The sequence below is a fragment of the Engystomops pustulosus genome, chromosome 5 (assembly GCF_040894005.1).
Source record: "Engystomops pustulosus chromosome 5, aEngPut4.maternal, whole genome shotgun sequence".
In the NCBI taxonomy this organism is placed as follows: Eukaryota; Metazoa; Chordata; class Amphibia; order Anura; family Leptodactylidae; genus Engystomops; species Engystomops pustulosus.
Window position 1 is genome coordinate 199,828,745 of NC_092415.1, and position 25,782 is coordinate 199,854,526.

Sequence of the window (25,782 nt, forward strand, 5' to 3'; positions counted from 1 at the left end):
TGTCATGCTAGTAGATGGCGCCTGAATACCATCTGATCCGGAGGAGGGAGAAGTCGGCTCTTTAAAATGACACCAGGAATAGATAGATAGGTTTAATGGAAGCACATACTTTAGTTCCTTGACTGCGATTCACAGCTGTGCTTGTTACTTTCTCTTGTATGCTTAGATACAATGTTGCAATGGTATGTGGACTGATAAAAAACAATAAAAAGTCAATTAAACAAAAAAAAATAAATAAATAACACCAGAACCCTGTAAGCGCTACAGATCCAAAGTGATGGCTGCGTGACATGCCCATCCTCCTCCAGCAGCTCTCACCTAGCACAGCATGGGGGAGGGGGTGGTGAATTTCAAGAGAGTAGACATACTCTGACCCTGGGGAGGGGTAGTGAGAACTTTTGTCATGTTATTAACCCTCTCCTACCCTTAAGAAGACATAAATTACTCAGTTTTTCTTAGTTTTAGGTAGAAAAAGCTTTTATTTTGGATTGAAATTGTTCCCATTCTCCGGGTGTAATATTGGGAGGGCGCGGGCATCACTCCAGCTGGCAGTGCAGGGCTCGGTGGAATACGGTGCCCACCAGTAGTTGCCCCTTGTAGACGGAGGCGCTGGATGACGCCTGGATCACGGAGCCGTCGTTGGCATAGACTTTGGTGACGATGGGATGAGATGAGTGAATGTTCTGTATCCGGACCACCTGGCAGGGGAGACAATAGAGAATATGAGGAACGAGCAGACCCCAATGGAGACCCCACAGAGACCACCGCCCTCTAATACCAGAGAGCTCAGGGAACAGAGGGCAGGGACTAATCATCAGCATATAACATTTATCCTTATGGGGGTCTGTGCCCGCCTGTGGTTGGTTCTGTGGGATCTGTGTTGGTAGTCCTGAATTATGGGGGCTCTGTAATAGATTATGGGGGCTCTGGGGTTGATTCTGTATTGGGCTTTGTGCCCATCTCTGCTTTGAGGCCGTTGTCTCTGGCTGTTGTAAGACAGTGGGGGTCATTTACTAAGGGCCCGATTCGCGTTTTCCCGACGTGTTACCGGAACATTTCCAATTTGCGCCGATTTCCCCTGTATTGCCCCGGGATTTTGGCGCACGCGATCGGATTGTTGCGCATCGGCGCCAGCATGCACACGACGGAAATCGGGGAAAACCAGATGGATTCGGAAAAACCACCGCATTTAAAACAAAAAAAGGGTCGCGGAGCTTGCACTTACCTTCACCAGGAATAGGTCGGGGAACTTGAGCGCGTTCCGATGCTCTTCAGTGCAGCAGCGCCACCTGGTGGACGGCGGAGGAACTGCCTTAATGAATCCCGGCCGGACCCGAATCCACCGCAGAGAACGCGCCGCTGGATCGCGAATGGACCGGGTAAGTAAATCTGCCCCAGTGTGTAAGATTTATTATAAGGGAACTGACACTGGTTTGGGTTTTGGGGTCACTGTAGCTGGTTTTGTACCGGGCAATTACAATATTGGGGGTTTAGGTGGTAGCTCGAGGCCCCAGACTTCTAGGGGACCCATGACCACCCACCAAATTTTATACTGAGAAGGACCTTCACCCATGAAATCCTTGTACATGTTCCTGCTCTCAATACACATGTGCACAAGAGCCATTTCAGGACCTCCAAAGGTCCTGAAACCACAGATTGAAAGCAGCAGAAGGGACACATCCTCCATTCCCCAAAAAGCTGATTCTAGGACCAGATGTAGGAAGTGATTCCAGACTTGTAGGGGCCATAATATTCCTACAGCCCAGGGCCCATGGTGGTCTTAATCTGCCCCTAGTAAGGGGCACTGTAGATGTCCCTATTATGGAGAGACTTGATGAGTGCACTGCATCTAGTTATGTCTCTTGGATGTATTGAAAGGATATGGGGCCCAGTCTGTGGTCGGGCACTGGGGCCCAGTCTGTGGTCGGGCACTGGGGCCCAGTCTGTGGTCGGGCACTGGGGCCCAGTCTGTGGTCGGGCTATGGGGCCGAGTTTTATAGGAGCCGAGTTTGTTTGAAAGAGGCTTGACACCACTTTTCAAACATCAGTGATACTGATTGGCTTTTCCAAGCTACTAAATTAGCACTGGTAACAATTGCAGGATCCCTCCATACAGGATTTCTAGGCTGAGGACATTCAGGTTGCCCAGCAACTACATGACTTCCAGCCAATCTCATAATAGTATATTGTTACCGACCTCTGACCCGGGGGGATCTTCTGGGTTGTAGTGGTGGAGTTTGTATCCGTTTGGATGACCTCCCGCCCAAATATCTCCTGTGACCGGATCCACTGACGGATTATCCACAAGTGTATCTACATATACAGACTGGAAAGGAAAGGAAGGGAAGCAGTTAAAAGATGTGGAAGATAGATAGATATGAGATAGATAGATAGATAGATATGAGATAGATAGAGAGATAGATAGATAGGAGATAGATAGATAGAGAGATAGATAGATAGGAGATAGATAGATAGGAGATAGATAGATAGGAGATAGATAGATAGGAGATAGATAGATAGGAGATAGATAGATAGGAGATAGATAGATAGGAGATAGATAGATAGGAGATAGATAGATAGGAGATAGATAGATAGGAGATAGATAGATAGGAGATAGATAGATAGGAGATAGATAGATAGATAGATAGGAGATAGATAGATAGGAGATAGATAGATAGGAGATAAAGTGAATTAGTCTCACCGGTAATTCTGTTTCCATGAGTCCACCATGACGGCACCTGGAGGTTGCACCTTGACCTTTGGTAGGGACAGGAAGTTGCGAAAGATATAAGGCCCCTCCTCTGCCGCTGTTCCCCAGTGTCTTCCAAATAACCACCGGGGTTCCAGTAGAGAGCTAGAAGATATTAGCCAGACATCATTAATAACACAGGGCAGGGTAAATATAGCCGTCATGGTGGACTCATGGAAACAGAATTACCGGTGAGACTAATTCACTTTTTCCATTACGTCCCCCATGACGGCACCTGGAGACTTACCAGATAAATAGATTAGGGAGGGACCACAGCCTGGAGAACTTTCCGTCCAAAACTCAAATCATGGCTAGAAGGTAGATCCAGGCGGTAATGTTTTGGGAATGTCGATGTACTTGACCACGTAGCTGCCTTGCAGATCTGGGAGATGGATGCTCCCCGTTTCTCTGCCCAGGAAGTAGCCATAGCTCTGGTAGAGTGGGCTGTTATGTTTTTTGAGAGACTCACATCTTGTAGCTGGTAGGATTTAGAGATGGTCTGTTTTATCCACCTAGCAATGGTGGAACTTGATGATTTCTCTCCTTTATTTTTTCCCCCAAACTGAATAAAGAGGTTTCTGCACTTTCTGAAAGATTTGGTTCTGTCTAGATAGATTATGACAGCTCTTCTGACATCAAGGGTATGCCAGAGTGCTTCCTTCTCATTCTTTGGGTTGTTACAGAAAGATGGTAAAACGATTTCCTGACTTCTATGGAAGTCTGAGACTACTTTTGGGAGGAAAGACGTATCTAATTTTAGTACTATCTTGTCTTCCGAGATGATCAGGAAGGGTTCCTTGGAGGATAGGGCCTGCAGTTCTCCAATTCTCCTGGCGGATGTTATGGCCACAAGGAAGGAGGTTTTGAGAGATAGGTCTTTCAGGCTGCATTCCGAGAGTGGTTCGAACGGAGGCTTCATAAGGGAGTCTAGGACTAGTGATAAGTTCCATTTTGGTATCTCTGATCGGATTGTAGGTCGCAGTCTTAAGACTGCTTTCATGAACATCTTCACCCACTTGTGTTCTGCTAATGGGAAGTCAAAACAGGCGCTTAAGGCCGAAATTTGGACCTTAAGGGTGTTAGGTCTTAATCCTTTAGAAAACCCATCCTGTAAAAAATCCAGAATTTTAATGATATCCGGTTTGCCCGGAATCGGGGAAAGGTCCCCGCACCAGGATATATACTTTTTCCAGATCTTGTAGTATATTTTGTTGGTGATTGGTTTCCTGCTTGCTATTAGGGTCTGTATGACCTGGTGAGAAATTCCCTTAGCTAGGAGCAATTCCCTTTCAGGAGCCAGGCCGCTAGGTTCAGAAACTTCGGGTCTGGGTAAAGAAGAGGGCCCTGGTGTAGCAGGTCCCTTCTGTAGGGAAGGAAGATGGGTCCTGAGATTGCTAGTTTCACGAGAAGTGGGAACCAAGGTTTCTTCGGCCAGAATGGTGCTACTAGGATCACTGTTGTCCGACTCGATAGAATTTTTTGTAAGGTTCTGGAGATTAGGGGAAATGGAGGAAAAGCATATGCTAGATTTGTCCCCCATGATTGGCTTAGGGCATCCAGTCCCATAGGGTTGTCCTTGGGTGAGATGGAAAAAAATACCTCTGTTTGAGTATTCTTTTTTGAGGCAAACAGATCTACCAATGGAGAGCCCCATTTCTGGGTTAGAGAAAGAAAAACTTCCCTGTTCAGGGACCATTCGTGTGGGTCCATCTTTTCTCTGCTCAAGAAGTCCGCTGACTGATTCTCCGACCCTTTTAGGAATACCGCTGTTAAGGAATCTAGGTGATTTTCTGCCCAGGAGAAGATCTTCTTGGTGACCTCCATCAGGTCCGAGGATCTTGTGCCCCCTTGACGACGTAGATAGGCCACAGTGGTCACATTGTCTGAGAGGATCCTGATATTCTTTACCTGGGTTTTGGGTAGCCTTTTTAGTGTTTCCCATACTGCCGATAATTCCCTTAGGTTTGAGGATTGTCTTCTCATCCAAGGGGACCATGACCCCTGAAGGTAACGGTCTGGAAGAACAGCTCCCCATCCTGAGGAACTGGCGTCTGTTTGGATGATCAGGACTGGAGTCGGATTCCATGGTATTCCCTTTTCTAGATGCTGTTGGTATTTCCACTAGTTTAGAGAATTTTTGACTTCCAGGGGAATGACCTTCTTGAAGTCTAAATGATCCAGGTTCTTGTCCCAAATTTTTAGTGTCCACGCCTGTAGTGTTCTTACATGGAACTGGCTCCATGATACACAATTTATGCAAGCTGTTAAGTGACCTAGCAGTCTCATGGCTGAACGGACGCTGCATGATTTTTTCCCCTGGAATTTGTCTATGAAGGAGGTAAGGGATTCTCTCTTGTCTTGTGGAAGAAAAGAAGTTTGGCGTCTGGAATCTAACATTACTCCTAAAAATCTTGTCTCCCTCTGGGGGTCTAGATGGGACTTTTGGAAATTTATAATCCAGCCCAGATTCTGCAGGGTTCGTATCGTCCGATCTCTGTGATTGAGAAGAGTCAGGGTCGAGTCTGCCACTATGAGGAGGTCGTCCAGATATGGAATAATTGAGATTCCTTCTTTCCTCAAAAATGCCGTCACTTCTGCCATGACCTTTGTGAAGGTCCTGGGGGCTGATGAAATTCCGAAGGGCAAGGCTCTGAATTGGAAGTGGCAGACCTTCCCTTGAGGTGATTCCACTGCGAATCTTAGGAATTTCTGATGATTCTTGTGTATGGGGACATGATAGTAGGCGTCCTTTAGGTCGATAGTGCACATTTGTGCGCCTGGAGGAATTAGTGGGGTGGCTGTCCTTACTGATTCCATCTTGAAATATTTGTATTTTATGTTCTTGTTTAGCCGCCTGAGGTTTATAATAAGTCGAAGGGTCCCATTTGGCTTTTTCACAAGAAATAAGGGGGAGTAGAAGCCCTTCTTTTCTTCTTCTTTGGGAACTGTAACAATTACCTTCATTGTTAACAATTCTTGAAGATTCTTCCATAGCTGTATTGTCATTCTCCGAGATGTTAGGTTGGAGACAAGAAATTTTTGTTGTGGAGGGGAGCTGAATTCTATCTGGTAACCTGATTTGATGATACTCAGGATCCACTTGTTTGATGTGATCGTTTCCCATCTGTGGAAAAAGAAAAGAAGACGCCCCCCTACCTGGTAGTCACTGTTTTTTTGATTGATGTGGAAGGTTGGAGAATAGATATCCTCGGCCTCTTCCACCTTTGTTGAAGGACCAGCGGCCCTGTTTTCCTCTGCCTCTGGAGTCTTTAGAATCCTTGGGATTCCGAAAGGAATAGTTTTTCTGGGGTTTCTTAATTTCCGGAAAACCTTTCTTTTTATCAGAGGCTTTTTCCAGAAGAGTATCCAGTTCAGCGCCGAACATGAAGTCTCCTGTGAATGGGATGTTGCAGAGCTTTGTCTTGGATTTTACATCCCCTCCCCACTGTCTAAGCCAAATAGCCCTACGGACTGAATTAGATAGAGCCCCTTCTTTTGCTGACAGTCTGATGTTTTCAGCTGAAGCATCAGCAAGAAAACCTGTCGCTGAACGCAGCAGCGGTATTGTTTGTAGAAGGAGATCCTTGTCCGCATCTGTTTTAAGGTGGTCTTCCAATTCTCCTAACCAAAAGAACAGAGTTCTTGCTACCGAGGTAGCAGCTATGTTAGACTTGAGGCCGAGCATGGAAGATTCCCAAACTCTACGGAGTAGGGCATCAGCCTTTCTGTCCATGGGGTCTCTTAATTGGGAAGAGTCCTCAAATGGCAGGTCCGTTTTTTTCACCACCTTAGACACTTGGATGTCTACCTTGGGGGGGCTGTCCCAGGTTTCTGTCTCTTTGGGGTCAAAGAGTAACCTGTTCCTGAACTCTTTAGTGATGTTTGCCCGCCCCTCAGGATTCTTCCATTCCTCCTGGACAATATCTTTTAGGGTCTGATTTATGGGGAAAACCCTTTTCCTTTTGGATTTTAACCCTCCAAACAATTCGTCTTGGATGGATTTTGGCTCTACCACCTCTTCTACGTTAAGCGTATTACGTACAGCTTTAAGGAGGTTATGCAGTTCCTCATTAGAAAAAAGGTATTTTGAGGTTCCTTTATCCTCGGACACCGAGGAGACATCATCAAGCGAGTCCTTCCAAGAATAGGTAGGAGCCGCAGAGTATTTATCATAGTCCGAATCAGTGTCCAGGGATCTAAGTTTTTTAGGAGCTGGCTCTTGATATAAATCCGGATCCTGGACAAGTTCAGGTTCGGGATTTGGCTCAGGGCCCAGTCCCGGTACCGGTCGGTTTAAATTGGTAAACATCATAAGAGAGGATTGGAATTCCTCCCGCATGGCCGCTTTAAGCTCATTTAACATTGATTCCTTTTCCTGTTGTAGGGCCCTGGCTAGGCATTCAGAGCATAGTGATTTTGGATACAAATCTGATAATCTTATGTTACAGGAAAGACATCTTTTTGATTTAGTAACACATTTTCCTTTTTTGGGGTCCTTGTCTTTCTTCTCCTTGTCCTTAGGTCTAGAAGAGTCGTCCTAGGACAAGGAGACAGACTATATTAGAATCTAAACAATAATGCACACCAAATTTTTATCCCTTTTAAGTAAAGTTTTTTGGTTGTACTCACGGTACCCGGGACAATGGGGGAAGAACCAAGGTCGTCCGCCATAGTAAAGGATATTTTCCACAGCTTCAGTAGTGAACTCGTTGGTGGTATAGAGGCTGACATAAAGCAGGAAGCACTTTTAAACTTCCCGCCACCTTCTAAGCCAATCAGATGGCTTCTTTAAGAGTCACGTGACCCAACCCGGAAGTCGGGCGTACTGCGCATGCGCGAATCGGCCGGCGATACACGGCCGTCGCGCAGTACGCACCGGCGTACAGGAGGCAGTAGCTGTGGGAGGTAGCGCCCGGAAGCCGGGGGGCACCTCATCCAGGGTCCGGAGACCCATGCTCCCCTCGGCTTCAGCTCCAGGCCGCAGGAGGAGGGGAGCCAGGACACGTCCCGCAAGACGTCCAGCCAGGAAGGGAGGTACAGCCCCCGCTCGCGGCCCGTCCTGGGGGGGTTTCTAATTTCATCCCTCCCCCCCCCCCCCCCCAAGGGGAGAGACGAGGTCTCGCAACCCTGACCCTTGGTAGGGACAGGAATACACTGGGGAACAGCGGCAGAGGAGGGGCCTTATATCTTTCGCAACTTCCTGTCCCTACCAAAGGTCAAGGTGCAACCTCCAGGTGCCGTCATGGGGGACGTAATGGAAAGATAGATAGGAGATAGATAGGAGATAGATAGGAGATAGATAGGAGATAGATAGGAGATAGATAGGAGAGAGATAGATAGGAGAGAGATAGATAGGAGAGAGATAGATAGGAGATAGATAGATAGGAGATAGATAGATAGGAGATAGATAGGAGATAGATAGGAGATAGATAGGAGATAGATAGGAGATAGATAGGAGATAGATAGGAGATAGATAGGAGATAGATAGGAGATAGATAGGAGATAGATAGGAGATAGATAGGAGATAGATAGGAGATAGATAGGAGATAGATAGGAGATAGATAGATAGATAGGAGATAGATAGATAGGAGATAGATAGGAGATAGATAGATAGGAGATAGATAGATAGGAGATAGATAGATAGGAGATAGATAGGAGATAGATAGATAGATAGGAGATAGATAGGAGATAGATAGGAGATAGATAGGAGATAGATAGATAGATAGGAGATAGATAGATAGATAGGAGATAGATAGATAGGAGATAGATAGGAGATAGATAGGAGATAGATAGGAGATAGATAGGAGATAGATAGGAGATAGATAGGAGATAGATAGGAGATAGATAGGAGATAGATAGGAGATAGATAGGAGATAGATAGGAGATAGATAGGAGATAGATAGGAGATAGATAGATAGATAGGAGATAGATAGGAGATAGATAGGAGATAGATAGGAGATAGATAGATAGATATGAGATAGATAGATAGATATGAGATAGATAGATATGAGATAGATAGGAGATAGATAGGAGATAGATAGATAGATAGGAGATAGATAGGAGATAGATAGATAGATAGGAGATAGATAGGAGATAGATAGGAGATAGATAGGAGATAGATAGATAGATATGAGATAGATAGATAGATATGAGATAGATAGATATGAGATAGATAGGAGATAGATAGGAGATAGATAGATAGATAGGAGATAGATAGGAGATAGATAGATAGATAGGAGATAGATAGGAGATAGATAGGAGATAGATAGATAGATATGAGATAGATAGATAGATATGAGATAGATAGATATGAGATAGATAGGAGATAGATAGGAGATAGATAGATAGATAGGAGATAGATAGGAGATAGATAGATAGGAGATAGATAGGAGATAGATAGATAGGAGATAGATAGGAGATAGATAGATAGGAGATAGATAGATAGGAGATAGATAGGAGATAGATAGATAGGAGATAGATAGGAGATAGATAGATAGGAGATAGATAGGAGATAGATAGATAGGAGATAGATAGATAGGAGATAGATAGATAGGAGATAGATAGATAGGAGATAGATAGATAGGAGATAGATAGATAGGAGATAGATAGATAGGAGATAGATAGATAGGAGATAGATAGATATGAGATAGATATGAGATAGATATGAGATAGATAGATATGAGATAGATAGATATGAGATAGATAGATAGGAGATAGATAGGAGATAGATAGATAGGAGATAGATAGATAGGAGATAGATAGATAGGAGATAGATAGATAGGAGATAGATAGATAGGAGATAGATAGATAGGAGATAGATAGATAGGAGATAGATAGATATGAGATAGATAGATATGAGATAGATAGATATGAGATAGATATGAGATAGATAGATATGAGATAGATAGATATGAGATAGATAGGAGATAGATAGGAGATAGATAGATAGGAGATAGATAGATAGGAGATAGATAGGAGATAGATAGGAGATAGATAGGAGATAGATAGGAGATAGATAGGAGATAGATAGGAGATAGATAGGAGATAGATAGGAGATAGATAGGAGATAGATAGGAGATAGATAGGAGATAGATAGGAGATAGATAGGAGATAGATAGGAGATAGATAGGAGATAGATAGGAGATAGATAGGAGATAGATAGATAGGAGATAGATAGGAGATAGATAGATAGGAGATAGATAGGAGATAGATAGATAGGAGATAGATAGATAGGAGATAGATAGGAGATAGATAGATAGGAGATAGATAGATAGGAGATAGATAGGAGATAGATAGGAGATAGATAGGAGATAGATAGGAGATAGATAGGAGATAGATAGGAGATAGATAGGAGATAGATAGGAGATAGATAGGAGATAGATAGGAGATAGATAGGAGATAGATAGGAGATAGATAGGAGATAGATAGGAGATAGATAGATAGGAGATAGATAGGAGATAGATAGGAGATAGATAGGAGATAGATAGGAGATAGATAGGAGATAGATAGGAGATAGATAGGAGATAGATAGGAGATAGATAGGAGATAGATAGGAGATAGATAGGAGATAGATAGGAGATAGATAGGAGATAGATAGGAGATAGATAGATAGATAGGAGATAGATAGGAGATAGATAGATAGATGATAGATAGATAGGAGATAGATAGATAGGAGATAGATAGATAGGAGATAGATAGATAGGAGATAGATAGGAGATAGATAGGAGATAGATAGGAGATAGATAGGAGATAGATAGGAGATAGATAGGAGATAGATAGGAGATAGATAGGAGATAGATAGGAGATAGATAGGAGATAGATAGGAGATAGATAGGAGATAGATAGGAGATAGATAGGAGATAGATAGGAGATAGATAGGAGATAGATAGGAGATAGATAGGAGATAGATAGGAGATAGATAGATAGGAGATAGATAGGAGATAGATAGATAGGAGATAGATAGATAGGAGATAGATAGGAGATAGATAGATAGATATGAGATAGATAGATAGATATGAGATAGATAGATATGGATAGATAGATATGAGATAGATAGGAGATAGATAGGAGATAGATAGGAGATAGATAGGAGATAGATAGATAGGAGATAGATAGGAGATAGATAGATAGGAGATAGATAGGAGATAGATAGATAGGAGATAGATAGATAGGAGATAGATAGATAGGAGATAGATAGATATGAGATAGATAGATATGAGATAGATAGATATGAGATAGATAGGAGATAGATAGGAGATAGATAGATAGGAGATAGATAGGATGAAGATGAGATAGATAGGAGATAGATGAGATAGGAGTAGATAGATAGAAGAGATAGATAGAGATAGGATAGTAGGAGATAGATAGATAGGAGATGATAAGATAGATAGGATAGGAGATAGATATATGAGATAGATAGATATGAGATAGATAGATATGAGATAGATAGATATGAGATAGATAGATATGAGATAGATAGATATGAGATAGATAGATATAGATAGATAGGAGATAGATAGGAGATAGATAGAGAGATAGATAGATGAGATAGATAGATATGAGATAGATAGATATGAGATAGATAGATATGAGATAGATAGGAGATAGATAGATAGGAGATAGATAGGAGATAGAGAGATAGGAGATAGATAGGAGATAGATAGATAGGAGATAGATAGATAGAGAAGAGATAGGAGATAGGATGATGGAGGCAGATAGATAGAGGAGATAGATAGATAGGAGATAGATAGATAGGAGATAGAATAGGAGATAAGATAGGAGATAGATAGAGATAGATAGGAGATAGATAGGAGATAGATAGGAGATAGATTGGAGATAGATAGGAGATAGATAGGAGATAGATAGGAGATGATGAGATAGTAATAGAGAGAGATAGATAGGAGATAGATAGAGAGATAGGAGATAGGATGGAGATAGAGATAGATAGGAGATAGATAGATAGGAGATAGATAGATAGGAGATAGATAGATAGGAGATAGATAGATAGGAGATAGATAGCTAGGAGATAGATAGGAGATAGATCAGGAGATAGATAGGAGATAGATTTTTTTTAGGAGATAGATAGGAGATAGATAGGAGATAGATAGGAGATAGATAGGAGATAGATAGGAGATAGATAGAGATAGATAGGAGATAGATAGGAGATAGATAGGAGATAGATAGGAGATAGATAGGAGATAGATAGGAGCTAGATAGGAGATAGATAGGAGAATAGATAGGAGATAGATAGATAGGAGATAGATAGGAGATAGAGTAGGAGATAGAGATAGGAGATAGATAGATGGAGATAGATAGATAGGAGATAGATAGATAGGAGATAGTTAGTAGAGATGGATAGCTAGGAGATAGGAGAGATAGGAGAGATAGATAGGAGAGAGATAGATAGATTTGAGATAGATAGGTATGAGATAGAATAGATATGAGATAGATGGAGATAGCTAGGGATAGATAGGAGCTAGATAGATAGGGAGAATAGGAGATAGATAGATAGGAGATAGATAGGAGATAGATAGATAGGAGATAGATAGGAGATAGATAGATAGGAGATAGATAGGAGATAGATAGGGAGAGATGGATGATAGAGATAGATAGGAGATAGATAGGAGATAGATAGGAGATAGATAGGAGATAGATAGGAGATAGATGGAGATAGTAGGAGATAGGGTAGATGATAGGAGATAGACGATAGATAGGAGATAGATAGGAGAGATAGGAGATAGATAGGAGATAGATAGGAGATAGATAGGGCTAAGATAGAGCATATTCTTGGAGATCATTTATATTTGAAAATGATTTACCTTTACTGGGGACAGTGACGAGTCTTTATTCCTTTTGAAGACATTAATTGTCTGACCTGTGAGATCGGATGCATAGATATATCTACAAGAAGACAGAAATGTCACCAGGTACAGTACAGGGCAGTGATTGGTAAGAGGGGAGATAACACAGGCCCACATTGTGGCTGGACCACCTTGTGCATGGCCCACCCTGTGCATGGCCCACCCTGTGCCCGGACCACACTGTGCCCGGACCACCTTGCGTCTTGCCAACCTTGTGCCTGGTCCACCTTGTGCCCGGACCACCTTGTGGTAGACGTGCCCGAGTTTCCTGGAGGCCCCATCATACTCTGATGCTACATGCGCCCCATTGACTATACTCTTCAGTATATCTATAGTGTGGATGGGTTGTCTTCTACCGGGATTTCCATGGATATTCAGCCATGAGAGGACATCATAGACCACTTACTGTTTGTCTTTAGAAATGGTGATCCCATTGGCACTGTAAAATCCCGTGGCCACGTGTCGGACATCCCCAGGGCTGTAGTACACGACGCCCGTCCATGACGTCCCAAGGAAAAGTTCCACATATTTTAAGTAGAGATGAGAAAAGTAAAAATCATTGGTGGCGTAGAAGCTCTCCGGACCGACCGCGACAATGTCATTAACACTGGGGAGAGACCAAAGGAGAGAACAAGGGGTTAAGGGGTGAAGGATCAACAATAATGCTCAGGCAACTTCCTGCAACTTTATTAGGAGGGTGAATGGGTCCCCTACCTGTTCAGAAGTTCATGTTTGACCGATTTCAGATGAACGAGAGAATTTTTTTCTTCTACGAATCGGAATATCTCAATGATGGAATCTAAATGAGGATGGTTCACCACAAAGAGGTAGACCGTACCATCTGCGGACAGAGGGGAGAGGTATAAGAATAACTATACAGGACCCAAGGGTTGTGTATAATGCATGACACCGGTTATATACCCTATCAGACATAAGGGATATGTATTCATATCCAGGGAAGTCCAATTTGGAACTTTAAAGACCATTTAAATAATTATTTGGCTGCCACTAGGGGGAGCTTGATGACATCAGTATACAGAGGGAGCTGTTTACATTACCACACAGTGAGCTCCCTCTAGTGGCGGCTACAAGCAGACCAGAAAACCATAAATTCTGGATCCACAATATCGAGACAATATCGGGTAGAATTACGTTATATTTTGCACAAGATCAGCACCTTTTCTGGTTGCAGCCAATGACAACTAGATAAGGGGAGCAACTGGGAGGGGTTAATATAAAAGAAGGAGCCCTTGTAGGTGGTGGTCACTTTGGAAGAGACTTTAAAAGTGGGGAGTGGTATAATTGGGTCTCTAGAGAAGGGTGACATTAAAATAAAAAAAAAAAATTAGGAAACTAACTTTTTATGTTATGTGGGGGGGGGGGGGTTACAATATTTCTTGGTTATTTGCAAAGTTCCAAAACATTTATTTTTATTTTAGAATAATAAAAAATGTAATAAATTTGGATGCAACTTGAGGGGGGCACAGAATATCTTCACCCATGTCTACCCCTATGGGGACTTGTCACCCAAAAATGACTCCTCTGACCATCAACTCAGGATCTTGTATGCTGGACCTTATCAGATGTTGCCCACTTTTTACCTAGTTTTTCCACCCAGGGACCTCAGATAAACTTTACCCTGGCCGGTCTCCAGTATTTGATTGGCCGCAGTCAGATGGTGTAATGATCACAGGCTTGGCACGCAGGTTATCTGTGATTTTATGAGCAGCCGGTGTGATACTGGAGATGCCGCCTGAGGGATATGTCTCCACTTCTGCTTCTCGGAAGGGGGGGTGGAGAGGGGGTAGCATTTCCAATTTAATTTTATTAAAGCAAAACTTATACAATCTCTATACAATTCTGCAGCCATTGAGAGTTGTGGGGTTCCTCTATTATACCTCCTGGGGGGTATTAGAGGTTTAAAGGGTAATTTTGTGTGTAGGGGCACAGTATGTGGGGAATCACAGGGAATCATAACATGAGGGGGTCACTGAGAGGGGTATAATATAGTGAGGGAAGTGGGGTCATATACTGTGGGGAGATGAAGCTTCATATCAACCAGTCAGATTTCAGCACTGATTTTTGAGACTCCCCTGAACTGCAATGCGATTGGCTCTTCAGGGTATCTACCCCAATTAACCGCATGCATTTAGTTTTAAAAGAGCCCCCCCCCTTCCAAAAACAGAAATCGTACCCTTCTCATCTATGTAAGAGCTTAACCCATGAGGGTTGAAGGAAGACGCATCAAACCCTTTACTGATGCGCAGAGGAGCTGGGGTGAGGCCGCCATCATTCAGGTCCAGAAGGAGGATTTCTCCAGGTTTATCGGGGGCAAAACACTTGATAGACGGATACTTCAGACCCTGGAAATATGTACAAAGACAGAGAAGGAAGAATGTCTATCCTCTCAACTGAGAAGTGGAGACAATTGTATCCAGTCTAGACAATGCTCTGTGAGCTTCACAGCCTGGAGTGCAGACTGATACATTGTAGTAACCCTGTACACAACTAGTCCTGCTCTTACCTGATACAATAGTATCCAGTCTAGACAATACTCTGTGAGATTCACAGCCTGGAATGCAGACGGATACATTGTAGTAACCCTGTACAGAACTAGTCTTGCTCTTAACCAATACAATAGTATCCAGTCTATATAATGCTCTGTGAGCTCCACAGCCTGGAGTGCAGACTGATACATTGTAGTATCCCTGTACACAACTAGTCCTGCTCTTAACCAATACAATAGTATCCAGTCCAGACAATGCTCTGTGAGCTCCACAGCCTGGAGTGCAGACTGATACATTGTAGTAACCCTGTACATAACTAGTCCTGCTCTTACCCGATACAATTGTATCCAGTTTAGACAATGCTCTGTGAGCTCCAAAGAATGGACTCCACGCTGATACATTGTAGCATACTAGCAAAAAGATCTATACAACTGCTGCGGATGTTTAGCTCACAGAGCAGAGGTGGGACCTGCTGAGGGAGCAGACAAAGGGGGAATCAGAGCACAGCAGTGTGAGGAAGAGCTTCCTTGTGTCTGGCATATAAATTCAACTATGACAGTCATGCTACTACACATCATACACAAATATATGATTACTCATCTCTCCAGGGCCAATAGCAGTGTGAGGAAACGTCCCTAGTGAACTTGGAGAAACTACAATCCTAATATAAATCCTTATTTCACAGTCCTGCTGCTACTAACAACATATACATTATAATTACACAACCCCCCAATGCTGATTAGACTCTCCGCAGTCGGAGAGCACAGCAGTGTGAGAGCCCACAGGTAGGACTGCAGGTGGTCCCTTTAAGAGGTGGGGGAGGTAATGCGTCATTTTTACTTATGAAAGATCTTTTTGCTGATGTCATCCCTCTACTTGATGACATCATTTCCAGACACATCTACAAGTGTCACATACTCACAGAACTGATAAAGGCCAAACCATTAGGAAGAACTTCGATATCTTCAGAACCAAGCTCTGTAAGGTAGAAGAACAGAACATGAGAGTAGAAGCGTGGGCTGGTGATTTGTTTCCGGTAAGCTGGACCGGCTTTGAGTTGGATTGAGCTGGCTGGGGTCCACCCATAGTCATAGTCACTGACCCACGGTCCTGGTGCCATGGGTTCCTAATGCTTCAACATCCATGGTGTCAAAGGTGCATAAAAGTATCCAATGGGTTGGAAGCCCCATCCAGGATGCTCCACAACCACAGCTAGAGGACCACTGACTTAAAAAAATCTTAAAGGACATCTACCACCAGGATGAAGGTTTGTAAACCAAGCACACTGACCTACTCGTGTGTGCCCCCTCTTGCAGGTTCTTATGCCCTTTTTGCAAAAAAAAAAAAAAGCGCTTCTAAAATTATGCAAATTAGTCTGAGGAGCTCCATAGGTGTTAATGGGGCCTAGAGCCCCTCAGGCTCATTTGCATAAGGTTTAAAGCCTTTTCTTGTAAAAACAAGGGCATAAGAAGCTAAAAGAAGAACAGATCATGCCAGCAGGGGAACACACCAGTATGTCAGTGTGCTTGGTTTACAATCCTTCATCCTGGGGGTAGATGTCCTTTAAATTTTTAAGGGTCCTGAGATTAGGTACAGGATAGCACACACATGTACTTACCTATCCCTTTCAGGAGCTGACAGTTTGGGAGATCCACAGGTTCTACTTCTTTGAACATTCTGCTTCTATGACTAAAAGGTTGGAAAAATAAAAATGACTTAAGAAAAACTTTAGGATCTGCACTTCTTAGTACAAGTTCTCTCTATTTCTGTAGGACACAGCAGACACCTGGAAGTTGAGTCTACAATGGAGAAGAATTTTGGTGGAATCCCCCCCCCCCCCCCCATGATAAACTTCTAGCTCTCAATGCCAGTCTGCTGCGTGGAAAGCTCACCCAAATCCCTTGGGATCAGAAGGAGATAATATCATGTAACCAGCATAAAATGATTACAGTTTGGGGATTTTGACACATATTATCCATCCAGGAATCCTTTAAAGGAAATCTACCTTCAAAATCCATCCTGATAAACCAGGGACATTACTCATAAATCCAGGCACCGGGACTGTGGTAATCTTCTTATATTTGTTATCCTTGGCCTCCTTCCTTCTAAAATCACCTTTTAAAATTATGCTAAGGAAGGGATCTGGGGGGGCATTACCAGAGCCCCTCCGTGCTGTAGCTTCATAGACTGGTACATTGTGCAGGAGTACTTCCCCCCTCCCTCTATGTGAGATTACGTAAGGCAGAGGAGGGGGTAAGTGCTCAGGGAGCAGAATAGACAGGGTAACAGCCAGTGAAGCTGCAGCACATAGTAGCTCTGGTAACGCTCCCCAGGGCCCTTTCAGGCTCATTAGCATAAATGTATCGTTGATTGTAGAAGGGCGGAGGCCAAAGATAACGAATATAATAAGATACCACAGTCCCGGTGCTGGGATCTAGGAGTAATGTCCCTGGTTTTTTATGATGTATGTGAAGATAGATTCCCTTTAATTTTAGGCGTTGCAGCTATTGCCAAATTTTATTGGTTTTCTTCTCACCCAGTTTTCTTACTCAATATTCACGAAACCTTTAAACCAGACCGGCTCGGCCTTGGGCTATTTTGTATAAATTTCACAATCCATCATGTGCCAATACTGTATGAAGTCGCAATGTGTACTGAATACAACAAATATGCAGAAGATCCAAATCCTGGGGCCAGTCTACAGTGTGTGACACTAATGTGCACATCCCCCTCCCCCTACCACAGAAGCCCCCAAACTGGGGGGAAAGAGGGGCACTAATACCTGCCCTGACCTGGACTCTATGGAGCTAGAACCTGCAGATCTGATTCCAACTAAGGCTCAGTTCACACTACAGTTCAAACCTTTATTCCTACTTCCCATAAAAAAAGTAGAGAACGTAATGTATCAATTACAAATCTGATTGATACCAATGTAAATCAGTTATTACATCAGTTTTTATTGTTCTCCAAAGCGGTATTAGATAGCGGCATCGGAGGTTTCCAATAACAATATCAACGTAACACCGCTGTATTTGGTTTAGCGCTAGGAGCTGCTTACTTTAGTAAACGAGATAGATAGATAGGAGATTGGGATTATTATCATCTGGTGTGTCAAGACCAGTATTTTTGGGATCTGCACCCACAGTTTTTTCATGCTTTTTGCTGCACCTCTAATATTTTTAGATAAATAATAAATTAGGGAATATATGACTATAGTGTGAACGTAGCCTTAGTCTTAGGTTACATTCACACTGCCGTTGCCCGCCCGTACCGTAGAGGGCAACGGCAGTGCACGGGGAGAGGAGGAGGAGGTGAGCGCAGCTCACCCACGCCCCTCTCCATAGGAACATATGGCGCACGGCGCCATATTACGGGAAAAGATAGGACAGGTCCTATCTTTTTCCCGGGTACGGAGCGGTACAGTGGCGCACGTGTGCTGCACCGTACCGCTCCCGTAGGGCGCCATGCGCCCATTGCCGTCTATGGAGGACGTATATCGGCCGTATATACGTCCTCCATACGGCAGTGTGAATGTAGCCTTAGTTTATCTCCAGTTCCAGGACCGTAATACATTTTCATAAATGCGATTCCCATCTCTCCAATGACACCAAAACCTTAGATACTACAAGAAAGGGACATTTAAAATGTCACATCCCCTTCAGTCTCTAAAAGTGGCTCATCTCAGGCATAAATTGACTCTTCTCTGCTCATTGTCACAAGACCTTTCAGGGGATTGTTTTTATAGGTAAACGGATGAGATTTCACATAAAAGTTTTCATAGAATTCAGGACCTGAAAAATATTGGATGTTCTCTGTAGGAGAAGATCTACAAGTTCTTCCAATGTCTTCCGTCCAGCGTCATGGATCCGATTCGTCTTCCTGGTGAGCGTCCTGGCGGGTTCTTACCTATAACCAGGTGTCTCTATACAGAGGAGAGTCCGGTCTCTCCATAGAAGAAGCAACTCAGAGAACAGAGGTCACAGGTCACCGGGTAATAAATCACCCTAAATGCTGAACAAGTCACTTACCAGAAATTCCGGATCCTTTCCCCCACCAGCGCCAGGAGCACCCCGAGCAGGGTGACTTTGAGCAGGGCACCCATGTCTCTGCTGTCCGGATACTGACTGCGCTGTGTGACACGAGAGACGGGATCAGATTAGGGGCCGGGTCTGTGATTACTGCAACCAGGAACAGAGACCAAGAGGTGGAAAGTGTCTAATATATAGGAGCCTTCCCTGCGCTCTGTGTATAAGAGATGGTAGGGGTCTCTATACCTGGATGACTGTGCTCTGTGTATAAGAGATGGTAGGGGTCTATACACCTGGATGGCTGTGCTCTGTGTATAGGAGATGGTAGGGGTCTCGATACCTGGATGACTGCGCTCTCTGTATAAGAGATGGTAGGGGTCTATACACCTGGATGGCTGTGCTCTGTGTATAGGAGATGGTAGGGGTCTCGATACCTGGATGACTGCGCTCTGTGTATAAGAGATGGTAGGGGTCTCTATACCTGGATGACTGTGCTCTGTGTATAAGAGATGGTAGGGGTCTCTATACCTGGATGACTGTGCTCTGTGTATAAGAGATGGTAGGGGTCTCTATACCTGGATGACTGCGCTCTGTGTATAAGAGATGGTAGGGGTCTCTACACCTTGATGACTGTGCTCTGTGTATAAGAGATGGTAGGGGTCTCTATACCTGGATGACTGTGCTCTGTGTATAAGAGATGGTAGGGGTCTATACACCTGGATGACTGCGCTCTGTGTATAAGAGATGGTAGGGGTCTCTATACCTGGATGACTGTGCTCTGTGTATAAGAGATGGTAGGGGTCTATACACCTGGATGACTGCGCTCTGTGTATAAGAGATGGTAGGGGTCTCTATACCTGGATGACTGTGCTCTGTGTATAAGAGATGGTGGGGGTCTCTATACCTGGATGACTGTGCTCTGTGTATAAGAGATGGTGGGGGTCTCTACACCTGGATGCCTGCGCTCTGTGTATAAGAGATGGTGGGGGTCTCTATACCTGGATGACTGTGCTCTGTGTATAAGAGATGGTAGGGGTCTCTACACCTGGATGACTGTGCTCTGTGTATAAGAGATGGTAGGGGTCTCTACACCTGGATGACTATGCTCTGTGTATAAGAGATGGTAGGGGTCTCTATACCTGGATGACTGTGCTCTGTGTATAAGAGATGGTAGGGGTCTCTATACCTGGATGACTGTGCTCTGTGTATAAGAGATGGTAGGGGTCTATACACCTGGATGACTGCGCTCTGTGTATAAGAGATGGTAGGGGTCTCTATACCTGGATGACTGTGCTCTGTGTATAAGAGATGGTGAGGGTCGCTACACCTGGATGACTATGCTCTGTGTATAAGAGATGGTAGGGGTCTCTACACCTGGATGACTGTGCTCTGTGTATAAGAGATGGTGGGGGTCTCTATACACAGAGCATAGTCATCCAGGTGTAAAGGATAGTAGGGGGGGGGGGGGTCGCTACACCCGGATGACTGTGCTCTGTGTAGTGATAAGTAAAGTAATTCCTTCCCCTCTGGCTCTGTAGGGCAGGAGCGTCACTGCTGAGCATGTACATAATGTGCAGTCCAGAGGTGTAACTAGGAGAGTCAGTGTCTATAGCAGACTTCTGAATGGGGCCTCCCTTCCCTCTTATACATATTTGTATACTCACACATACATACCGTACCATATACACCTATGCATCATATACAGCAAACACACAGATAAATACAATACCACACACATTCATACAGCATATACACACATACAGTATATACACACACCCCATTGCTCCAGTTTACGGGGCCCCCTGACACTGGGGGGCCCACAGTAGCTGATATGGCTACTACCCATGTCCCCGTCACATTCATCTCAACTAAATCATAGCAATGTGAGCTCAGAAAAAAACTAAAACATAAAGCAACATACATAGAGAATATACACTGGACAATTGATTTACACACAGTTTATTGAAAGTTTACATATGCTAAGTATTTAGCTTTATCCTGATATTCTGGTCACTCTAGCAGTGCTACATGAGTGTGGGTGGTCCCAGTGCCCGTTTACTGTGATAGGGGCGGAGCTTCACTACTGAGCAGGAGCAAAAAGTGCACCCACATTCCTGAATTTTCTAAAATTCTTCAGCACATCCTGCAGTGAACTAATTGTAACAATTTTATATATATTCTCAGAGTTGAATTCGGTCCATTTTATTCTGGCCCATCTGCCCCACCTATTTATGATGGCTCCTCCCATTTGACCCATTTACAACATGGGGTCACTTTTAGATAATTTTCCAGGACCACTTTAATTTAGGGCCCGCTGTTGACAGGAGCTGCCGCCTATACACAGTAATTGTGTGTGCAGTAAAAGAGAATAAGCAGCAGCTGACCCTGCACTACAGGTCAGAGGTCACACCATTATATGATACGGCAGAACCGCTCTTCACCCGATCTGACAGGGGCAGGAACCACCATGTATTGGGGCGCTCTGCTAGTGGACCACAGGTTCTCACAAGCCGTAAAAACGTCTTCTTTATTTAGTACACATCATAGGACAAGGGGGAAGTGACAGACAACAGGCTGTTACACTGTCTCCCCCTGCTCCCTCAGCACTTTCCCCCTCCCTCTGTCTACTGTAATGTAACACATTGGAAAGGGGGAGGTGCTCTAGCACAGTATAACAGTCTGTGCAGCTAAAGCACTGAGGGGCTCTGGCAATACTCCCAGAGCCCTTCTGATTAATTAGCATAATTTTACAAGTTGATTTTAGAAGGCAGGAGGCCTTGGATAAGAAATATAAGTAGATCACCACAGTCCCGGTGCCTGGATCTATGAGTAATGTCCCTGGTTTATCAGGATGGATTGTGATGGTAGATTCCTTTAAGGCATTACGTAGCAGTCTGGTGCTGGGATAAAGAATAGACCGTGTAGAAGCCGCCGCCTTTCCCAACTCTAATTAATTGTCTGGTTGCCGCCTCTAATCACTTTGCTCCGTCTTCCATCCCCCGGATGCCCCCAGAATACAAGGGGGTCATGTTTCTATTATTGGGGTCCCCCGAGGTCCCATCAATATGGACATGAGGTCGGTTCCGGAATTCTTTTATTATAGTTGTGAATAAGTAATCCCCCCCCCCCCCCCCCGTTATGTGACATTGTGGAATATGAGAGGATGGGATGTCCCCGGTGTCAGGTTTCTAATAATCCTACAATTATTCTTCCGAAACCCGTTTTGCAGCGTGGGATTAGAGATTACCAGAACCGTTCACTCGTATGGTACCACATGTATAGAGGGGGGAGGAACAGAACGGCACGTGCTCCAGCTACCCATCTACTTGGGGGGGGGGGGGGAGGAACATGCTCCAGCTACCCATCTACTTGGGGGGAGGGAAGGAACATGCTCCAGCTACCCATCTACTAGGGGGGGGGGGGCAACGTGCTCCAGCTACCCGTCTACTGGTGTGTGTGTGGGGGGGGGGGACGTGCTCCAGCTACCCGTCCACTGGTGTGTGGGGGGGGGGGGACGTGCTCCGGCTACCCGTCTACTGGGGGGGGGGGACGTGCTCCGGCTACCCATCTACTGGGGGGGGGGGGGGGGGGGGAACGTGCTCCGGCTACCCATCTACTGGGGGGGGGGGGAGGGGGACGTGCTCCGGCTACCCATCTACTGGGGGGGGGGGGGGGACGTGCTCCGGCTACCCATCTACTGGGGGGGGGGGGGACCACCTTTCCCAACTCTAATTATTTGTCCGGTTGCCGCCTCTAATCACTTTGCTCCGTCTTCCATCCCCCGGATGCCCCCAGAATACAAGGGGGTTATGTTTCTATTATTGGGGTCCCCCGAGGTCCCATCAATATGGACATGAGGTCGGTTTCGGAATTCTTTTATTATAGTTGTGAATAAGTAATCCCCCCCCCCCCCCCCCCCGTTATGTGACACTGTGGAATATGAGAGGATGGGATGTCCCCGGTGTCAGGTTTCTAATAATCCTACAATTATTCTTCCGAAACCCGTTTTGCAGCGTGGGATTAGAGATTACCAGAACCGTTCACTCGTATGGTACCGCATGTATAGAGGGGGGAGGAACAGAACGGCACGTGCTCCAGCTACCCATCGACTGGTGGTGGTGTAGGGGCACGTGCTCCAGCTACCCATCTACTTGGGGGGGGGGAGGAACATGCTCCAGCTACCCATCTACTAGGGGGGGGGGGGCAACGTGCTCCAGCTACCCGTCTACTGGTGTGTGTGTGTGGGGGGGGGGGGGGGGGGGACGTTCTCTGGAGGTGGAAAAACATGGCTGCAGTCTTCCAAAAACAGCGCCTCACCTGACCATGGGTAGTGTGTGGTATTGCAACTAAGCTCCATTCATTTCTATACAGCTGAGCTGCAGTACTGGCAGTAACCATGGTCAGGTGAGGCGCTGTTTTTGGAAGACTGCAGCCATGTTTTTCCACCTCCTGAGAACCCCTTTAAGAGCAAAATAAGAAAGCAGAAGGATCAACGTCAAATACTAGCCGAGGTCACAACAATACAGAACACAGAGCAAGGCAAACCTATAGCAAGGAGCAAGCGATGAAGGGAACTAAACACTGGCACCGGGGACTAGTGAAGCTGCAATTTATGAAGACAGAACTCCACCTCCAGAACCTGATAGGAGCTGGACAACTACTGAGAATTAACCCCTCATGGTGCAGAACGACAAAGTACAATCACAGGCACCATGCAGAGGTACAACAACTCCCAGCAGTCCAGAACACAACTCCTAAACAGTGCGAGGACTTAACAGCCACTGCCCGAGGTGCACGCCAGAGACCACTGGTAGCGGATGAGATGTGCAGTCTGCGTGGAGACGCCCAGGATGTCAGAGAACGCTGCTGGCACCATCAGAAGCATTGGAGGAAGGACCACAAGTCCCAGCGCTCTCCCCTGCGAACCTGACAATGGCTCTCACAGAATTACATGCCCTGCATCCATGCGACACAAATTGGATCCGACTGACTCAGACTGAGCGCAGGATTTAAAGGGGTGGTCCCATTTCAGCAAATTAATGTTATTATTTATATTATAAAAAGTTATACAACTTTCCAATAAACTTTCAGTATCAGTTACTCACGGTTTTCTAGATCTCTGCTTGCTGTCATTTTATAGGAAGCTTCTATAACTCACAGCTCTAAATACCCTCTGTGACATAACGAGCCGTGCACCTGTGTGACATCACATGACCAGGGTCAGATTTCTATCCACTGGAAGTAAACAAAGAAGCTTTCTATACAATGACAGTAAGCAGAGATCTAGAAATCCGTGAGTAACTGATACAGAAAGTATACTGGAAAATTGTATAACTTTTTATCATAAAAACATTAACTTGCTGAAATGGGACCACCCCTTTAACTTTCAAATTGTGTTGCAAGCCCAAACACTTAGGGTGCGTTCTCACGTTCCGCTAATGTTCCGTTATGAACAGGGGCGGGGCTCGGGCCGATCGCATATGCGTTTCCCGGGAAACAAATGCGATCGGGTTATCAATCTAGAAACGCATATGCAATTGCCCCAAGCCCAGCCCCCTGTGTTATGAACGCGACGCTAGCGGAACGTGTGAACGCGCCCTTAGGGTGAAGACACACGTGGCGTTTTTAGGCCGTTTTTGGGCCGTTTTTAGTTACAGATCGTAAAAACGCATCCATTTTTGTCTGGTTTTCCGAATTTGCACAATTAAAAACGGCCCAAAAATGGCCTAAAAACGCCACGTATGTCTTCATCCTGCACCAGGAAGAAGAAGGTGAACTCCGGGGACCTGAGCGGGGAAGCGGCACATGCAGGATATCGGACGCACCATCTTAGTGAATCCCGGCACAGCGCATTATACACGGACAATGCACTTTTGCCAGGGCAGGCGCGGTGGAGGTCATGTAATGGTGAGGCAGGCGCGGTGGTGGTCATGTAATGGTGAGGCAGGCGCGGTGGTGGTCATGTAATGGTGAGGCAGGCGCGGTGGAGGTCATGTAATGGTGAGGCAGGCGCGGTGGAGGTCATGTAATGGTAAGGCAGGCACGGTGGCGGTCATGTAATGGTCATGTAATGGTGAGGCAGGCACGGTGGATTTCATTTAATGGTGAGGCAGGCACGGCGGAGGTCATGTAATGGTGAGGCAGGCACGGCGGAGGTCATGTAATGGTCATGTAATGGTGAGGCAGGCACGGTGGATTTCATTTAATGGTGAGGCAGGCACGGCGGAGGTCATGTAATGGTGAGGCAGGCGCGGTGGAGGTCATGTAATGGTGCGGCAGGTACGGTGGAGGTCATGTAATGGTGCGGCAGGCGCGGTGGAGGTCATGTAATGGTGCGGCAGGCGCGGTGAGGGGTTGTGTGAAGGCCGGTGCAGGCACGGCGCAGGTGGTACTGCTCATGGGGCTTGGCTGCCGGGTGCTAGTGGGTCACTAGTGGTTACAGATTATGTGAAACAGGACAGAAGCAGGTGAATTCTTAGCACAAACTGTGAGCTCAAATCCAACTAAACAGATTGGTCAGATGGTCAATGACCCAGAACATTATTAAAGTGAAATATTTTTTAATGGCCAAATCCGTCCCTGATCTCAACCCAGTTGCACCGCATTTCACTTGTTAATGACAAAACTTCAGACAGAAA

At 45.0% G+C, this 25,782-nt stretch overlaps 1 protein-coding gene across 1 annotated transcript; it reads right to left on the minus strand.

Annotated features, from left to right (window-relative positions):
* Positions 1 to 455: 455 nt before the first annotated feature.
* Positions 456 to 24,319, minus strand: LOC140133765 (serum paraoxonase/arylesterase 2-like). Its single transcript, XM_072154341.1, has 10 exons — positions 24,250 to 24,319; positions 19,145 to 19,245; positions 16,735 to 16,805; positions 16,039 to 16,094; positions 14,804 to 14,972; positions 13,324 to 13,450; positions 13,016 to 13,216; positions 12,568 to 12,649; positions 2,198 to 2,326; positions 456 to 698 (listed from the first exon to the last, which is right to left on the minus strand). Exons 2-10 carry the CDS (start codon positions 19,216 to 19,218, stop codon positions 537 to 539), a joined length of 1,071 nt encoding a protein of 356 aa, XP_072010442.1. The 5' UTR covers positions 19,219 to 19,245; positions 24,250 to 24,319; the 3' UTR covers positions 456 to 536.
* Between the last annotated feature and the right edge of the window lie 1,463 nt (positions 24,320 to 25,782).

What these genes read in the sequence shown, in the direction of transcription:
- LOC140133765 (XM_072154341.1), bottom strand. Translation starts at nt 19,218, where the DNA reads ATGGGTGCCCTGCTCAAAGTCACCCTGCTCGGGGTGCTCCTGGCGCTG. An exon ending in TCAGCTCCTGAAAGGGATAG is followed by an intron (nt 16,095 to 16,734) that starts GTAAGTACATGT and finishes TCTACCTTACAG; the next exon opens with AGCTTGGTTCTGAAGATATC. An exon ending in ACCATTTCTAAAGACAAACA is followed by an intron (nt 12,650 to 13,015) that starts GTAAGTGGTCTA and finishes GTCTTCTTGTAG; the next exon opens with ATATATCTATGCATCCGATC.